The 20,542-nt window shown below is 30.9% G+C and overlaps 1 protein-coding gene across 1 annotated transcript in view; it reads right to left on the minus strand.

Annotated features, from left to right (window-relative positions):
- otp (orthopedia homeobox) overlaps positions 1-20,542 on the minus strand; it is a 50,322-nt gene that overhangs the window by 9,909 nt on the left and 19,871 nt on the right. The window contains exons 4-5 of the mRNA XM_018511086.1: positions 3,142-3,316; positions 1,500-1,664 (exon numbers count right to left, since the gene is read on the minus strand). Coding sequence (XP_018366588.1) covers positions 1,500-1,664; positions 3,142-3,316 — 340 coding nt within the window. The remainder of the gene's footprint in view (positions 1-1,499; positions 1,665-3,141; positions 3,317-20,542) is intronic.

A 20,542-nucleotide genomic window follows, 5' to 3' on the forward strand; every position in this document is an offset into this window, starting at 1 on the left:
CCCTATAACCGACTAGATGTTGAGTTCTCAACACCCTCAACACAATAGTCGCCGGCCCTGCTGCACAGTTTAGAATGGGAATCAATCGTATTTTGCAAAAAAGTGACCACAAGTCGAAATTTATCAGAATTTGTTCTATGTTTGGATTGTGTTATAAATTCATCAATCTTTATTAGGAAAAATGTTACACGTTGAATTCAAATATATAAGAATTAAAAAAAACCAAAAAAATAATATAATAATAGTAATTATAAGGTTCCGTATGTATGAAACAATATGACAACTAAAAAGGGCATAGAACCAATATTTAAACAAATTTAATTAAATTAAATTAGAATCATAAAGTTACAAACGTTTCGACTCCGATCGGGTCATTTTCAATGTTATACAAAGGTAAATTATATATACAAGTACAACTATACAATATTAAGTAAATGAAAAGACCATAAAATTATAGCACATTACTGGATTTTTATATTTCACTGACACATTATTGGATTACTGTGTAATTATATTTTACCAACAAGGTAAATGACTGTGTTATACATTATAGACAATATTCTTTATTTTGATTTTTGAACATGGCCGGAGCCACTACCGCGTCTCCTGATATATAACCTTAGGTTTCAAGTTTTGAATTATTCTTTCTTAGATACGATTTTATTCGCAACTTAGATTAAAATATGAAATGGACAACTTACGCTTTTTATTTCAACGACAAGATTATGCTTGCGATTTTATGAAATGTTATTATTTAATCATATTAAATTTTATTTAAGATGTTGTAACTGTAATTGAAGATTGAGGATAATTTTTTATATAGTAAAGACAAGAATTTGCTGGCAATTAACGAATTGTTATAGTTATGGTCTTTTCATTTACTTGATATTGTATAGCTGTACTTGTATTTATGATTTATCTTTGTAACATTTAAAATGATCCGATCGGGGTCGAAACGTTTGTAACTTTATGATTCTAATTTAATTTAATTAAATTTGTTTGTTTAAATATCGGTTCTATGCCCTTTTCAATTATCATACAAAAAAACAATATAAATTAAAATAAAAATAGTTTTTAGAGGTATGTATAATATAACATTATAACAAAATTAATGTTACCCTTTTGAAACTTGAATATTAATTTTGTTATAATGTTATGTTATACATACCTCTAAAAACTATTTTTATTTTAATTTATATTATTTTTTTAGTTTTTTAAAATTCTTATCTATTTGAATTCAACGTGTATCATTTTTCCTAATAAAGATTGATGAATTTAGAACACAATCCAAATATAAAACGAAATCTGAAAAATTTCGGCTTGTGGTCACTTTTTTGCAAAGATGCGATTGATTCCCATTCTAAACTGAAGTATTATCAATTCTTTTTACAATAATTATAATAGATAAAAGTATATTTTGCCAAATCAAAATTTTTCGTCGAGTACCTGCTACGGTAATAAACTCCTGTACTTCTCAGCTAATGCTCGCGGTAACTTACTGATCGAATTGAGTCCGTAGTTGGTGTGGTAGACGGATTGCGATGGGCTGTTGATCGGCAGTCCGGAGTTGCCGAGACTAAGGCTAGAACCTAAACTTCCCGTGCTTTGTTGACCGAGCTGCCCAAAGCCACTCATCGTCATGCCGCTTTGCAATTGTCCAAGACCTACGAAGCAGATGAGCGCAATTAAATAATGAGCACAAGGAACAATTAATGCAAAGTTACGTGACGCGAGGGGCTCGCAAAGAAACGAAAAGGATCGGTTAGTTATCCGTGTCATTGTCGGTACAACCGTTGGTGAACAACCGTGGCACCGATAATACGCAGTAAGTAATTTCAGCTGTCTCAGCCAGTGGACGGGCAAAATTAAATTAGGAGGCAAGCATCGTCGAGACTTCGTCTATGAGAATTGGTGTTTCCTTCTCATGTTGCTTCTTCTCCCATTAATGCGTGAACGAGATGCTAATCATATCGCGCTTTAAATGACATGACGAATCATGTGCAATTTGCATAGACGCGGATAATATGCTTCGATTAAATCGTGAACGAAACATGCTTACGTCTTCGAACATTTCTTTGTTACACTTGCGTTCTAATCTCGGAGTTACTTCATCTTTTAAAATAATATTAATTTTGTGCATATATATGTATATAAAATAAAAACATATTTATGAACCAAGTAGATTAAAAATCTAAAAGTTTAGATTAAATGCGGTTAAAATATTGTACATAAAATTACCAATAAAAAATAACTACGAATTTCAAGTACGTCGTTAACATTAAAAAAAATATTTCACTGGTTTCATTGATCACTAACATAAAAGAATACAATTTCTTGACGCTTGAACATAATTATTCATTTATACAACATTTAAATATTCATACTTTTTCAAAACTATTTGATTTTGCAAAAATGAAAGAGATGATTGCAAAAGTATAATGTCGACTTTACTTAATTTATCTTTCTCTTCTCATTATCAGTCTTCTATGTACTATCAAAATAGATTGTGTAAGTATTTCATAAGACAGCGGATCAATTTAAGATGTCTAATTAGAATGTTAATGAAGAAATGAGAAAAATACGCAAGCAAACTAAAATATTACATTTTGTTCTCCATACATTTGGTACTAATTTAACGCATTGTTTATAATTTCGGATTTATAAAATAAAGCAAGTAAAATGAAAAAAGAATAATATACTCTGAAAAATAATATTGATAAATAATATAATATTATTATAATACTCTGGTAAATAATATTAAAAATAATATATAATAGTTTGTATAAATATAAAAAGTATTTAACTAACATAGTTGGCAATCTACTGACATTGCACTATATATTATATGCATTATGGAATACCATCGATACTTTATTAGTGATGTGACATACGAAATTGATAGCCGCTACGGAAATAACTGTCGGAGAAGACAGTTTTTTAAAGCATTTCGGGAAATTCTAGTATAAATCCTCATTTTTAAACATGCACGGTGATAAATATCGAGTCTTTGTGAGTAATAATGCAGGCGATCGAAAGAGCGTTTCCTGTCTTGGCCAACGTAAGTAGATAGATAATTTCTTTCTTTTTTTTTATCTTGCGTTTCTTGGATACGGTTAGTGATAAAAGCTATTGATATCTGACCTGTCCCCATTCCCCATCTGTCCGCAGGAGTATGAAACATTCCAGTGCACAAGTCGGAGGTCATCGGTCCGAAGGGAGGCAAGCCGTGCGACGGTAGCAGCGATCCCGAGGACCGGAACACGTTGGTTGTCTTCTTGCGCTTCTTCCACTTCGCTCGTCGGTTTTGAAACCATACCTATAGACATACACAAGGAATTGTTATTAACAATCCGTTGAAAGAAGTACAACAATTCTTAAAACGTGGAAAACAACGTTTCAACCTTTTTCAATTTGCGACATATTAAATAACGAGCCAAATTTCTCGAGATACACACCATTCCATTCATATAATGTTAAAACTATATCCAATTTCAATTATTTTTAACTGTTCTATAAGTCGTCACTGCTTTTACTCAATATGACATTAACTTAATTCAAATAATGGAGTATTAAACAACTTAATTTAAGATATGTGTTAAATTTGACTCACACACATACACATACATTTAGTTTATTATTTACTAAGTGCATACGTTAATATAGATGCTTTTTTTAAACAACTATAATAGAAATGAATTAATTTTCGTTTTGACATTTGAAAATTAAAAATAACAAAATATACGTTATTTAACTCACGGGATTAGATTACCATTATATCCCTTGATGTATAACAATGTACCTAACAGAACATCATTAGGTGTATAAGCTTCAGCGCTTAGCATAGATCTTTCATCAAATTGCTAATGCATGCAGGAATAAAAAGTAAAGTTCTAAAATTTTCATTTTTTATTTTATCGTTTTAAAAGTAATTTTATTGCAATGATATCGTTTTGATTAAAACGATAGTAAATACAATATAATTTAGACAATTTTCACAATTTTTAAAGCATTTATTGTTTTGAGCCTTACTCATTTTTTTATTTATTTCTAAATTTTTTACTTCTTTTTTTTTTAATTTTTGCTGCAAACTTGGAGACTTTTTGTGGTGCACCAATATGCCATGGCACATCAGTTGAAAAATACTTTACTCTAAAAAAAATATTAAATCTTATTTTTTGTCACATTCGTTCATATAATAATGTTTCTTACATTTTCACCAACGATATTCTTTATCTTTTTATTTTTTAAACTAATTAGAAAAATTAATAATTCTCATTCATTATTGAGTATACAAGAAAGTTATTGAGTTAACTATTATTCTTTCTACACGATATTTTGGTTTCTGACGTGATCGAAAATCGCATATCCGACAATTTCTTTGCCCGCCCTCTCCCCCGCGATAAAATTTTTTTTTCTCAACAGGACGCAACCAAATCCAACCATTGCGACGGTAAGATGTCCCTCGGTGTTACGACAATATCTTCGACCCCACCGCGGGTAGCTATTAGCCGACGTTATGAGCTGTTGATTCTGGCCACGTAGTGGCCCCCTAAGCTGCCGGAGTCCCGGGGACTTGATTTATTGATATCGCATGCAAAGCCCGCCTCTGTGTTCTCCGATATACCTACCCTCGCCCTATCTCGCCACCACCACCATTGCACCAGTATCAACGTACCACGGTACCACCACCACCACTACTACTATTGCACCAGTCTCTCTCTCTCTCTCTCTCTCTCTCCCTCGCTTCTATCCTTCTCCGCAGACTATAGTCCCTTTTCTGGCACGGTAGTTCGCACTATAGCCATCTCATATGTGCCTATAAATTAGTACTTTAGCATTAGAGCGCGGGATGCGCGCTTGCGCCACCATACGCACGTGTACATACCATACCATACACGCAGCGAGACACACACAGAGAAGAGTAGCACGGCAAAGACCGAGAAGGGTAGCGGTACGAAGGGGTAGGTACACCCTACGCTAACATACGAGGATTATACGAATCTAATTGGATATATGGGATTTACACGCTCCAGTATATATATTTCAGGCATTGCAACGAAACGATCGTTGCATTCTTATACTTAAAGATCCGTTAATATCTAGCACAAGATTTCGGATCGATTCAAGACAGGATGTCAGTATCTTTAATTCATCGTGTGCTGTCGCTTAAAAACTTATCAGTTTCAATTCATTAATTTTTTTGCATATATTGTGTATAGTTTCATAGCCGTTGATGTCTTCATCAGTGAAGCGATTACTATTATTTTTTAAATTTTTGTCGGATTACGATAATGCACGTATAACAACTTAATTCTGTAACGTTGTAATAAACGACTACGTGAAATTTAGTGATTACTGGTGATAAATAATTCGATGTAAAATCTGTTTATCTTTATATCTAATCCTTTGTTATATATACTGACTTATCTCTCTTAATTTTTGATTGAATACGAACAATGATGTCATTTTTGGTTAAATTAACGTTTATCGTTCCGTGATATTTGTCGGAGGCTCGTAACAGCTGGCGGGTCTCTTGACTCTCAAGGATGGACGCTCGTGACGAGAGAATGGCATTAGAGCTGGGTGGTGTTAAGTGCATTGGGACCGAATCAGCGTCTATATATCAGTCAATGGCGTAGAATCGAATGCTCTCCTCCATCTCCATAAAATTCACTACATCCTTATAAAGGCGGATATGTCTACGATTTCGCATATGTGAATGCACACTTTTCTTTGCTGACATCACATTTGTAACTTCAGATGCAAATATACAATGATTTGATTAAAAAATTCGTAAAATTTTTAAACATTTAGATATTTATGCATAATTGTAAAATTGTTCAATATAATTTAACGTGTCTATCTAACGTATTATTCAAATTATCGTTTTACAAAATTTTACTGCCACAAATATTTAACAAATAGATATTAGGCTAATTCAAATTAAGCTTAGTTAAAATTCAAAACTTACATTTACTAATTGCCATAGTATATATATTAGCAGTACAATTTTCAGTTCTTTATACATTTTAAAATATTTCTTTATTTTACAAAAAAAAATACTTTAATATATTTTTAAAATTTATTTTCATTTATTTACTGTTAAGTCTTTTTATTTATGTACATAGAATGTGTATCTATCTTTGTTCCTAAATAAATAGATCAAATAGAATAAATTAAATGTAAGAATAAATATAAACATATTTGATTCAAATAAAGCATATTTATTAATTTATATTCAAAATGTCTAAGACAATTAGAATTTTAGTACAAGTGTTTTCATCCCCTAATTTTAGCTTTGTTTTTCAATAAACATTTTTCTTAGAATTCTTTATATAATTTTTTAGAATTTCTATGTGAATTCAGAATTTATGCACAATTTTATAATTTTTAGCAAAATTTTCAGATTTTTATACGAATAGAAACATTTTTTAAAGTTACTGAGAAAACCTATATCTTTTCTAAAGTTTTTCATATATGAGAATTTTGAAATGTTATAAGATTTCTAACATCTTAAACATCACAATGGTGACAACACTGTTAAATTCATAATGTCCAATTATGTATATTCATTCGAGTTATTTTTAATCATTTCTATAAGTCACCACTGCTGCTCAATATGTCGTTAATTTGACTAAGACAATTTAACTCAAGGAAAATGTATTATGGTCAAATTTAGTTTATTATTTACTATGCATATGTTAATATAGACATTGTTTACTTTGAATGTGATATGAAAGTCAAAAAAATAACAAAATGATATTTAACTTAAGAATATGAGTTACTATTGCTCCTTCGATATCTAACAATGCACTTGAATACAGCATACCCAACCCAATTCAATTGCTTATAACTTGCACAAAAATGAACATATTATAATCAATTTTTTTTTTAATCAAAGTGCTAAATATTAAAGAACATAACGGTATCAAGTAGATGTACGTATCTTTATTAATAAAGAAGTTATTAATAATAGAAAAACGGTAAAAAAAGAAAAAGTCAGGTATGTCACAACAAAGTTTAGGTGTTTAAGGGCTAAGATTTCTCAGTATGCAATTTTTTATAAAAACTTATAAAATCTGAAAAACTTAAGGTAACCTTTCAGAAATCTTGATAAATTTAAAATAGAATTGATTCTTGAAAATATTATGAGATATTGTGAATTTTTTTACCAGAATCAATCTATATATATTAGCAGAGCATCAAATAATATAAACATCAATGATATTATATATATAAATGTTAAAGGTATCTTCAGTTTTTCATGTTTTTGATACAATAAATTTTTTATGTCTTCAAAATTTAATTTTTACAAAATTCAGGTTTTCAATTTCTCTAATTTGTACAAAATATATAATTTTCATCTATCAATTATATACCTATATTACTTTATTTTAAAGCAACCATGACGTGCAAGCTTTTAGCCAGTCTTTTCCGGAACCACGTCGTCTTTGCGTCGATGAATCGTCTCCTGACACGTCAATTTCACGGTAGAATTACGATGAAACCGCGACTAAAAGCCCGTGGATAATCCACCGTTACACGCCGATATGGTCCGCACAGAAGAGGGAAAAAGCAGAGAGACTGCCTACGCGCAAATCGCGCATTATCACGTGCACCCTCTATCCCGCGCACAGGTGCATCGAGCCTACACACATATGGCAGAACTTCCGTTAATTAACACTGGTGGATGCTAATGACTTCTGTTACGAAATAACAACGCACGAACGAGTGCTTTTGATGCGCGTGTCCGATACCGAAAAGCCGTGCAACCGATGAGTTCTTTGTACGTATATCTGAACCAAAGATTCACATTAGAGAACGATATTGGAAACATCATAGCGTGCAAACAAGTACACGAAATTTCGAATTTATATTCATAATAAATTTACATGTTTAATATCGTGGTAATATCGTAGATAAATTAAAGCAATTTTGATACATCGAATGCATATATAGAAAATGTAAAGAAAGATTTTGTTCTATAAAATTTCAAATAATAGAATCAACAGAAATAATTGTTCTTAATGATGAAGAGTAACGACAGCTAAAAATACATGGAATCTTCATAATTGCAATCAATCTAATGTCCATGCTTTAAAATACGTGACAGTTCCTTTTGGAATCGAGCGAAATCGACAGCTCCAGTGCTTTATACACTGAAACTCTTAATCAATGTGATTGAAACAATATAAAGATATGTTAAATTCACTTCATAATATCATTAATCAAGCTTAAAATTTAGTTCTATCAGAAATGTGTGTGTGTGCGCGCAATCGTTTTCTTTTTAGTTTTTTAAATATTAATTATGTCATAACGCATTATTAAAGAATTTAATATTAATACACACACACACACACACACACACAATGTAATATCAATATCACAAATATAATTTCATGTGTTTATTAAGGAATGATGAGTTATTAATTCTTCTAAAGTATTAAAATATAAAGAAACAATAATTGCGCATAACAAATTAATGCTATAAATGAATCAATATAAAAAATATTAGTTTTAAATATAGTATTTCTTTCTTATATGTGACAACAAATATTATCATGAGCTTCATTAAGACTTTTATTTAATACACAACATGTCTTCAAAAAAGGTGACAGACTTTGAGGACATATAGAACAATAAAAGATAAATAAAAAATCCTAATACACATAGGTCCGAAAACGAATAATTGTTAAGATATTTCGTAGTCTTTTTAAATAATAAAACATCGGAATTAGAATAAATAGACATAATTTCGATCAAATCTAACACACTCACTGTTTTGGACGGAGCGTAAGCTCATACTAACAATAAGTTACTCCTCAGAAATTTACTCAGAAATCGGCTCGAAATTTGTAAATAAAAATCGAGAGATCTTTGCAACCGTTTTTAGACCTATACTTATTAGGACTTTTTAACTTATTTTTTGTTGTTTCACACTGTAAAAAATACTCAGAATCGACACAACTAAATCTGAGGGTTGCGCGATTTGAGTTAAGTGAAGTATAATCAAGTCAAGAAGAATAAAAGTCTAGTTAGATATATAATTACACAAGTTAGATAAATAACTTCACATAGTTAATTGAACTCAAAAATTTAATCAGAATATATGATTAACCGATCTGAAATAAGGTTAATTGTAATAATATTCGAAATTCATTCAACTACTACAAGGGTGATTTAACTGCGTAATTCTAATACATCTGCCTCTTCATGGAGATCAAATCAATCATACAGAAAAGTAAATTGAACTAATTATTTACGTAATTCAATTATACGACGGCATAATCATAAGCATATTTATAAAGTTGAATGAACCATTATTGGAGTAGTAAATAAACATGAATATAACGTAAAAATAACACAACTTAAAAGTAATAGGAATTTAATAAAATATTAACGATACTTCACTTTTTGATTTAGAACGAGGGAGCGCTATTTTGTGGCGCTATTAACAGATGGCGCGTGTACTCGTAAGAAAGATTCGACGTCTACCTGTATAAAGCGAGGATGGTCAAATGATCTTTTCGTGCTTCTTGCCACATCATGGCGACAAACATTTTTTTCAAGGCAGTTTAATCGATCTATATAATAGGTTTTAATTATAAACTAAATCATTTTACACAAAATAACGAGATCGAATAAATTTTATGAATTGTCCTATTAGATAAATTATTAAATCTACTTCACTCGAAGATAAAGTAGAGATTACCTCAAAATTGTTATTATCAACAATTTATTGAGTTCTCGTTACTTTGTAGAATAGTCCAATCAAATGTTAAAATCAATCTATTTTATTGCAAATTTATTTCATCGCGCTCATAAAATTATTTTAATTGACGATACAATTAGTTCCGTTACTATGAAAAATAGTTTAGTCAACTACTTAAATATTTTATAGAACTAAATTTAATGTTTATTTAACACAAGGAAGATATTAAAGGAAGTTAAAATTTTTCTTGGTGTAACCCGACAGTTAGTTCGCCGTATTGGACTCTGAGATTGAGTTGGTTTACCTCAATTCGAGTTGAATTCCTCCATCTTTTTTTACAAATGTATATGTTCTTAAAATCTGTAACCTTAAATAATTAAAAGAACCTGATAGATTAAATAATTGGAACCGAATTTATTTCAGCATAAAATAGTTTATTCTTTACGTAAAAATTGTATTTTAATAAAAAAAGATACACATTGATTTTTAATCAAGAAATTTTTCTTGCAGTTTTTACCTTTAACATTAAACATTTAAAGAGAGAAAGAGACAAAATATTTAGTTATTACATACGACCCATTTTTGTCGCATTGTTAAATACATACTGAACGATTTTACAAAAGAATTTATCAAAGTTTCGATCACGACAATAATTCACACAAACATGTCAATAAATTAAAACATTTTATTCTAAGGAATATATTTATTTGTTACAATAATGACAAATCTTAAAAATTGTGATTTTTTTAGTTACTTACAGAAAAGAATAGTAGCATAAAAATAAAAAGAAAATACATACTTAAAAATTAAATACTTTGATTCTCCTACAATCAGTTAATACATCAAATTTGCATTTCAAAATTGAAGTTAATTTAGTGCAATTATTTTAATGAATAAAAACATTCACATTAATTTTCTAGAAAATTTAATTTTTTTATTTTGTAGCAAATGAGCGACATATATTATTATGTATTCAAATGTCTTATCAAACATGTGTTAATGAACGATGTTCGGTTGATGAACGATAACCAATAGATGCTTTATTGTGAGCGAGTAAATCAGAGAAGGGTATTCGAAAAGGAACAACTGGCATGAATTGTAGTTGAACACACCTTTCGATGACTAAGATGCCCTGACTGATGCCTTTTCGTAAGATATAAGCGCTCTGGCGAAGAGCGAACCGGCGCGGCGGGTCAATTAGGAACATTGCTTTTTAAAAATTGATCAATCACTGCTTCGTCGGTGCGGGGGCGCGTGCGCCGTGGCAGCTGTTCCCAGGAAGCACCTGGGATCAGGATGAGGGTGGATACGGACGTTGCTAGTTTCATAAAATCGACATCGACTCTCCTAGTAATCCGGCTGTTCGAGATCGCGAGCGGATTTCGAGTTGTACGAGTTGTATTGCGAAATACGGTTTTGGTAAAAATTCAGACATACATATATTTCAGTGGTGCCACAGAAACATATGACAGCTAAACATTTTTCTTCATAAAACCTCCATTCTCTTCATAAATTTTTAATGTTTAAAATAATAAACTAAAAACAGTTTCTTAGTGATTGAAAATAAATTAAAAGTAAAATAAATCAAATAAATCAATAGTCAAAACTTCAAAAGTAAAAAAAAGGTAAATCATTTACCTTTCTATTAAAGAAAGATTTTTCTCTTATTAAATTACAATTTTTATTTATTTGTGTTATTTATGTTAATTTATCAATACAAATTTTACATAAAATACGTTTTATATATTCTTATTGTTATAAATTCTATTTAATATATATATGAAAATATCTTAATATCTTAAAACCTGTATTTAGAGAGAATGTGATACGCTTATTTATATTTAGTACACATTTTCTCTTCCTGTATGATAAAAATCGCCATAAATTTACCCGCCGACATTTTTACACGAGAGGCTTATGCAAAATTTACATGACAGACTATTTACATTTATAATTTGCTGTTCATTAATTTCAGAATCAAGTAATTCCGTTCGTTAAATGATTTATTTTCCATCGTTGAACGCGTATTTGATGTAATGGTAGTACTCAGAATCGATATTTCAATAACGATAATGCATTATCAAATCGTATAGATTTCAAATAGAGTTACAAAATTTTACAGGAACAAGATACGAATTTTTGTCAATAATATAAACAAATTTTTATCACCATCCTGTTAATGATGTTTTTAATTTTATTCATAAGAGATTGTAATTATATTTTTATATTTTGAAATTAATAATTAAAACATTTTTATTTAATAGAGAAAAGTCGCCGATACCGACATACCACTTTGTTTTTAGACAATATTTCTTAAACAAAAGGTAAAAATAAAACTTTAAAAACGTAATTACAAACTGAAAAGTGTCTTCTATCAGATAGTATAAGCAGTTTTTATAATACTATTTGCAATTTTTTAATAATTAATTTTTTCATAAGATAAGCAAAAATGAGCGTCTGACAAAATGGGCTCTAAAACTGATACAGTAGACAATAATACTACGTATTCATATTCTTTTTATTTTACAAGCATTATCTGTATAAAGTACCTACAAGTGAATGTACATAAGATTTTCTATAATCTTTTCACTTCGTTATAAAACATTTTTATTGAATTATATGCATATTTATTTTATGCAAGATACAAATATGTAATGCGATAGTTTTTCTTGAGTTGTTCCATATATGCACGATTGCCTTCAGCTCCAACAGACGTATTTGACATTATAAAGCAACATTATAAAGAATAAGTTAGCTCATGGTCTGTTTTACGGACAGGTGTGGCGATTTACGCTGCATCCCAATTTTAAATTAAAAATCGTATTATGAAAAGATTAAGAGAAAAAATAATATAAATATAAAACTTATTTCGGAAACTACAAGTATTTAAAATGACGTAATATTATCAATAATATAGTCACTATTATTTAAACCACGCAATTTGCAAAAGAAAATCGTAAGAATTTTATTTTCGCATTCGTAGAATTCGTTTTTAGCTGATTTGGTATAGAAACAAGCCACAAACATACGAATTATGAGTTTGTACTTCTTTAATTAGCTAAACAGATCATAATTTTATTAGTATTAATAAAGTGCAATAGTTAGTTTCTAAGAAATAAGGGGGTGTCACTTTAAGAGATCTATGTCAGTATCGGCGACTTTCCTCTATCTTTAAAATAATAATTAATTCACAACTATATACATATGTGTGTGTGTGTGTGTAATGTATTTCATTAAAAAACGGGACCTAAAAATGTTTCATTCATCTCAGCTGGGACTATAGTTTTATCAAATCAAAGTATAATGCTTCCCAGAAACATTTCCACAACGACAAAAGATCATAGCAGACGGTGAGGATCGCGATTTTCAAGAAGCGACCTTTTCTATTTCTTTTCGTCGATCGCGAATGGCTTAGTTTAACTCTGGAGAAGCCCTCGAGTCTTCAAGGGGAGGCAAGAAAGGTGGCAAGAAGCGAGCATTGGCCAGGCAAGGGTGGTTTGAGGTTAGGGTGAGGTTTAGGGGATGGGGAAGACGTGGCGAGACCTCGTAAAGGGGGTTTCAGCAGGCGCTGATATAAATTGAGCTTGCCATCAAGGCAAGCGGCGGGATCTGCCCGAGGCCACAAGATATATAGGAGTAGCTTTCAGCACGCCATTGAAGAATAGTCCGACTCACTTCGCGGAAAAACGCCTTGAATCGCCACGAAACGAGATAACGTTTCTCTTTCGTGATTCCGCTCGGGATGGGAGAAGCTTTTCGCGATGAAATCTTGATTCACTGTCTCAAATAGTCGATTTACAGGATTAATATTTTGTAACGGTACAACAAGGTAATAACCTTTAATTCGATAAATTCACATTATCGCATATTAAATATTTAATTAACTAAATATCAAATTTAAGCGAAGAAGGTCATTCAAAGTGAATTTTGGTACCTAATATATTGCGTAAATTTTATAATTAAATTATTATTGGTACCAATTTTTTCAATAAGCACGATCGATTGCAATCATTATTACTTTTGCATAGATCAAAAAGAAGAAAAAAAGAATTTGATAGAAAAATGTTTAAATAAGAAATTGATAAAAGATAAATAAACATTAAGGTCTCTTAATAAGAGAAAAAATAATAAAACCTTTTATAAGCCCTTTTATAAATTAAAATGATTATAAATTCGTGACTTGTTTCCGATCGCTAATAATAAATTTCTATTGTATTTTCTATACACTCAAATATTTCATCTCCACAGAATTATTGATGAAAGCATCAATACACTTTATCGAAGCTACTGTATTTTATATTCCTTAGCATTATTTAAAGTTCAAGAGAAATCTTTTTATAATTAACATGTTTTCATGAGTCAACGAAAGAACGTGAGCTGGATGAACCAGGTGGTGATAAATTTAATGAAAATAAATACTGTATAAGTTGTGTTTGCAGGATGTGACCCTGATTGATGACGGTGGTCGGGACACGGAGTCTGAGGGTAGCAAGACGCATTACCCGGACCGCCCACTGTTTCATGTTGCATTGCACCATCAAAAGAGAAATTTTCGCTATGCCATTAGTGAATCACCTGACTTTTAACGTGGAATTAAAAATCGGTCACTTTAATATATTATTACGACACATCTATATTATGTAATATGAATATTGCACATGAATATATTACATAATGTTATTTCTAATAACACAAACACATTAATGACACTGATTTAGTGACAAGATTTCTGTTTCTTAATGATGATTCTTATGTATTTTTAGTTATTGAAAAAGGTTCTACCATCTATGAATTTTAAGAAATCAATTTTCTAAAACTTTTAGAGTGAATCTCACTCTGAAGAGTAAAATGTGTCACTCTTAAAGATTGAAAATTGAACCGCTCTTTTTCAAGACTGACTCAATTTTCACTCTTTGTAGAGTAAGATTCCATTATAATGAATTTAGAGAGAAGGACTTTATTATCTTAATTCACTCTTAAAATTGAACATAAACATGGTTTTATGTTATTACATTTCACACACATATTGTAAAAGATATTTAAATTTCTTATAATATATATTCCATACAGCTATACATACATTATAAATATATGCTGTAAGAAATATATACATGGATGAAATATATACATATATTACACAAATTTGCATTGTTATATAAGAAATTCAAAATGGAATTTCAAAAAATTAAAGAGTAATGAAATTTTTGGACAATTATATCCCTCTTTTCCAATATAAAAATCTTACAAACATCCATTACTTGTTGAAAAACAAAAATTAATTAAAATTTGTTTCTCTCCGTGTTATCTTTATACAAAAATTTCTAAATATGCAAAATTTATAGAAGCAACAGTACTGTTTTACATTTTGAACGTTATTACTGAGAAAATAAAACTATCTCATTAGCACAAATATGGGAAATAAGTGGTGCAAGTTTAATAGAAGATTCCAAAAATTTATCATGGCAAGAAGAGAAACGCAAGTAGTTTCCTCTAGAGCACATAATCTCATAAAGGATTTGACGCGAAACACGACGATAAAATGCATACTCGGTGCTCTCACATGCACCTCGGCCATAAACTTGATCCATTTATACTTTATTATTATTTCACGGGCGCAATATCGCCGGCTTACGATACATGTCGTCAAATTAGCTCGAATTGCTCGTGGAACTGGATTTACTTGTTGGGATAAACTTGCTCGCAAAAGTCTATATGGCACCATACATTTACGAAAAAGCTACATATCAATCTATTTTCCGGGATTGTATCCTTCGCGGGTATCTTCGTAATCTCTCTCATCTCGATGAATACTTTAGATTGCGTGTATTAAATTGTTCAATTTTATATATTGTTTTTGTTTCTGAAATACTAAGCGATACATAGGTATTACAATGTGTTTCCAGAAATATGTCCTTACTACCAACTTTACTTGGCCTATTTTTATCTGCAATCGAATTTTTATTCTTACATTGAGAGAGAATATTGGAAATTATTTATATAATTTCTCTCTAATGATATAATAATAATAATAATAATAATAATATATACATACACGATGTACCTATATTATTACAAATTATATTACTATTATTAATATATTTTATTGTTGTATCTTACACTCTCAGTAGTGTGAATTCTTTTAATTGCCATGAAATTAATGTTTTACAATTTAAGTATATATGCACATTAAAAATCCTCACAATCAATTCTTTTATTAATCGGGTGAACCTATGGATTTTCGCTGCTTCGAAATTATTCAGTATTGTAGACGTCATAACAAAATGGGCGTTAGATGATGCTCCCTCGGGTCATCGCCGCAACACAATTTATCCATCGAGAACCCTAATGCCCTGCCGCGGACCTGTTACCTCGCACGTCTACACGGGGATGCTTTTCTCCCCGACCTTGTTACATACGCGCGCATCCGTATGCGTGTAACGCGTTTCGTGCCGTACCCTACACGCGATATTTTTCGAGCGGCGACACGTAAGAGCTAATATCGCGGCCTATGCATATTTATACGGCATTAAAAATCACCCCTCCCTTAAAATGCATAGACCACTGCATAGCAGAGGCGCTGGATCTTCGCAGCGCGACGCAGAAGCGGGCCGAAGCGGCGCGGCGCGCGACGGTGGCAAAGCGAGATTCGCGCACGCGTTTTACGCTTTTTCATCGCTTTCCCGAAGTTCCATTTCATACAAGGAAAAGCGAATCGGTTTATCATTGCGAATTTTACAAACATTATCATAAATTGTTTCAAAATTTCAAAATGCTAACAATGAGCAAAAAAAAACAAATTTTTCATTTCATTTCGATGAAACCTTTGCTCGAGATACTTTGAAGAGCACAGAGCTATCGTGAAATAAGATCGTGTATTACACAACTTTCTCATAACACTATCATTCTAACGATATCAATACATAATTACTTCTTTTGCGTAAAATAAAAAAATCATAATAAATAATAAATTTTTGTATAAATTTATTTTAATACAAATAAGGGAAAGAGTTCTATTAAAATTGCTTTATTAAAATTGCTCTATCAAATTTACCTTGTTTAAAATGAGCCTTTTGTATTTAAAATTTACACAGAAATATTATTATATTAACCCTTCGATGCCACTTCTAAGCTGCGGTCCGATTCACGCTCATGACACTCATGAGCGTCATTTGTGCTTGTTTAACATTTGATAAACAATAAGAACGAAATGATTCAAAGAGCATTGTGAGCGTGAATCACATATGACCCTAATATGACATATCCAAGGTTTCTTTTATTTTGCTATAAAATGCTGTAACTTTTTATTAAAATAAAGATATGTACACTTGCTTGTTATTTAGTTGTTATGATTATATTCTTTAATATGTGACATTCCAATTGAAAAAAAAATTGTTACACAATATGTTCATTTTTTTATGCGATATTTTTATGTCGCAGATGTCCATGATATTGTGATAGATATGTGACAAACTGCGTAGAATGACAGGGTTAAGTATCTACAATATATGTATACTAATTGCAAGATTCACTTCGACGGAATAAAACTCTCTTCCCTTACTCGTCATATATATTGATCCATTTCTATTTCTCATTGTTTAGATTGGTTTTATATCATGTACATAATAAAATATGATCGATTTAATCTATTGCGAGGCGATGTGCGATCTGTTGCAATCCCATTGGGGAAGAAAGAAAAAAGGATTAAAGACTATTTGAAAGATGTTAGAAGAGAAGATGCCCAACACATGTGCATGTGACGATGATTTAACGCGACGCTCGTTTATGCTCGAGAGTGATTCGCAGTATAGTAACTTGATGCATCGTCGTAAAACACTCGATTGCCGCGTACACATGTCCGGCCGTACGCCAAATGTGTATCCGTCCGCAATGTGAACCGGCGATAATTTATCGCTCGGAAATTTTACAGCTCAATATCGCATCTCGATCATATTCGACTTTCGATACCGCACGCGCGATACCGTAACTCCGTGTTAAAGGTATTGATTTTGCAATAAACGTCCTCGGACTCGCGTTTCCTTTGCACACAGTCGACCGGCGGAATTATTGACTCTTTGCGGGACGATATTGCTCGAATCGGATATATTCCCCGGCACGTAATTTCTCGTTCATAAAAGCTTATCGATAATGACAAGCGCGATGTGACAAGGACGGTCCATCCTAATAAATAATTAACATTTTCAAAGGAACACTTTTCCAGTCGCGAGCTGTCGACTCCGGGGATATTCAGCTCATTGAAACTTCTCCCTTTGAAATTTCTCCCTTCATAACGTTCAAATGCAATAAATAGACGAAGACTTCGCGTTGACTTGTATATAATCATAAATTAATCGTCATTCAGCACGATTGTATAATAATAAAAATTAGATTGGAAAATTAATATCTGTCGTAATTATAAAACTCACGAATATGGAAACGTCACTTTTAAGTTGGAAAAAGCCGCGGTAAGTTCTCCGACACGAACAACGCGAAACCATTTCCCATTTCTCGGGGCAAGACAATAACGAACTACATTTATCCTCGCTGCAGTCACTTGCTTATCCCAAAGGACGGCCGAATGACATCGCCATTCATCCGGTTCCCGGGGGATACTTTGAAAGCAATACTCTGGCACCCGCTACCGTGCGGACGAGCTACCATCTCTCTCGTGGCATATGTGACTTCTGGAACTCGCGATATATCGAGGCGAGAAAAGTCACGCGCTTAGCCATTGACTTCTCCAAGAGACTAGTGTTGCTCGTACAGTTACTGTGATTTATCATATTTCCCTGATTTGTTCCTTAATTATAATCTAATCTTATTCATACAAAATTAATTACAATCTCATATGTACGTGCGTTGCATTGAGAAAAACATTTTTGGTACTCGTGACTGTAATTACATATCATGATGATAAATAATTATCATTATTACTACAATAATATTAGTAATAATCACCATATGTATAGTTCTATTACAAAATATGCATAGTTTGCAACCAAAAGTTACTATACAGGGTGGGGAAAAAGTATGGAAGCAAACAATTATTTCCGAAACTATTCATTTTTCGACAAAATGTCTTAGACATAATTTTTATGGTATGAAAAGATAAAAATAGTTTTAATTATTATATTTTATAATCATTTTTGAGACAATCATATAAAATAATAATGTCAGTAGCTATAATTATAGTCATTTTCAATCGCTAATGTATATTTATTGAAAATTATACATATAATTATTATTAATATTATTATTAATATTATAGCAGAGCAGTAACCACAATTACAGTGACATATAATAATTGTAATCACAAACATAGAAATTTTTTCTCACAGTGTCTACACAGTAAAAAATCGTGCGTCCATATGTAGAATCTTGTAGAATTTTTCTTGTGTTACCACATTTTAATCATTACGTCAATGTAAAATCAACATACAACTGATATGTTATTATTTTTGTAATATTTTGATGTGTGTTAGATTCACGTCACCTTTCTAACTTAACAATTGCGTATGTCAATTAAAAATGTAATATTATTTTGAGTGTTTTTAATACAATTGTTACAATTAATCTACATATCCCAAAGTCAATTTAATATCTAAGAATTTTTTCATTCACATTATACGAACAAAAATGTTTTATTAACATTTTCTTACGAGTTACTGCAACTACTCTTCTATGTACTCTACTTATTTTATATGTTAGTTTTAAATCATCCCTAAAGTCAAAATAACAAATATAAATGTAAAGTATTGTGTCACTTATTTAACATTACTAGTTCGTTAATAAATAACACAAGACGAATGAGTTACTTTAACTTAAAATTTAGAGTGGATCTCCTGGGATATGTAAAAAATGTTAAAATTAACATTTTCTTTTTTACCGTGTACGTGTGCGGGCGTATATTTATTGTATTTTCTTGTGTTTAGAGGAAGGTCACCGATACCGACATACCACTTTGTTTTCAGACAATATTTCTTAAACAAAAGGTAAAAATACAACTTCAAAAACATCAATACAAAGTAAAAAGTGTCTTCTATCAGATAGTATAAGCAATTTGTATAATACTGTTTGCAATTTTGCAATAATTAAGTTTTTCGTAAGTTATGCAAAAATGAGCGTCTGACAAAATGGGCTCCAAAAGTGACACAGTAGGCAGTAATGCTACGTATTCCTATTCTATTTCTTTTACAGGAATTATCTGTATAAAGTACCTATAAGTGAATGTATATGAGATTTTTCAGAATCATTTTACTTCGTTATAAAACATTTTTATTGAATTATATGCATATTTATTTTATGCTGTTCTACAAGCTGCAAATATGTAACGCGATAGTTTTTCTAGAGTTGTTCCATATATGCATGATTACCTTCAGCTCCAATAGACTTATTTGACACTATAAAGCAACATTATGAAGATTAAGTAGCTCATGGTCTGTTTTACGGACAGGTATGTCGGTTTACGCTGCACCCCAATTTTAAATTAAAAATCGTATTATGAAAAGACTAAGAGAAAAAAATAATATAAATAAAACTTATTTCGGAAACTACAAGTATTTAAAATGACGTAATATTATCAATAATATAGTCACTATTATTTAAACCTCACAATTTGCAAAAGAAAATCGTAAGAATTTTATTCTCGCATTTGTAGATTTCGTTTTTAGCTGATTTAATATAGAAACAAGCCACAAACATACGAATTATGAGTTTGTACTTCTTTAATTAGCTAAACAGATCATGATTTTATTAGTATTAATAAAGTGCAATAGTTAGTGTCCGAAAAATAAGGGGATGTCACTTTAGGAGACCTATGTCAGTATCAGCGAC

This window comes from Trachymyrmex cornetzi, unplaced genomic scaffold, assembly GCF_001594075.2.
Source record: "Trachymyrmex cornetzi isolate Tcor2-1 unplaced genomic scaffold, Tcor1.1 scaffold359, whole genome shotgun sequence".
NCBI lineage: Eukaryota > Metazoa > Arthropoda > Insecta > Hymenoptera > Formicidae > Trachymyrmex > Trachymyrmex cornetzi.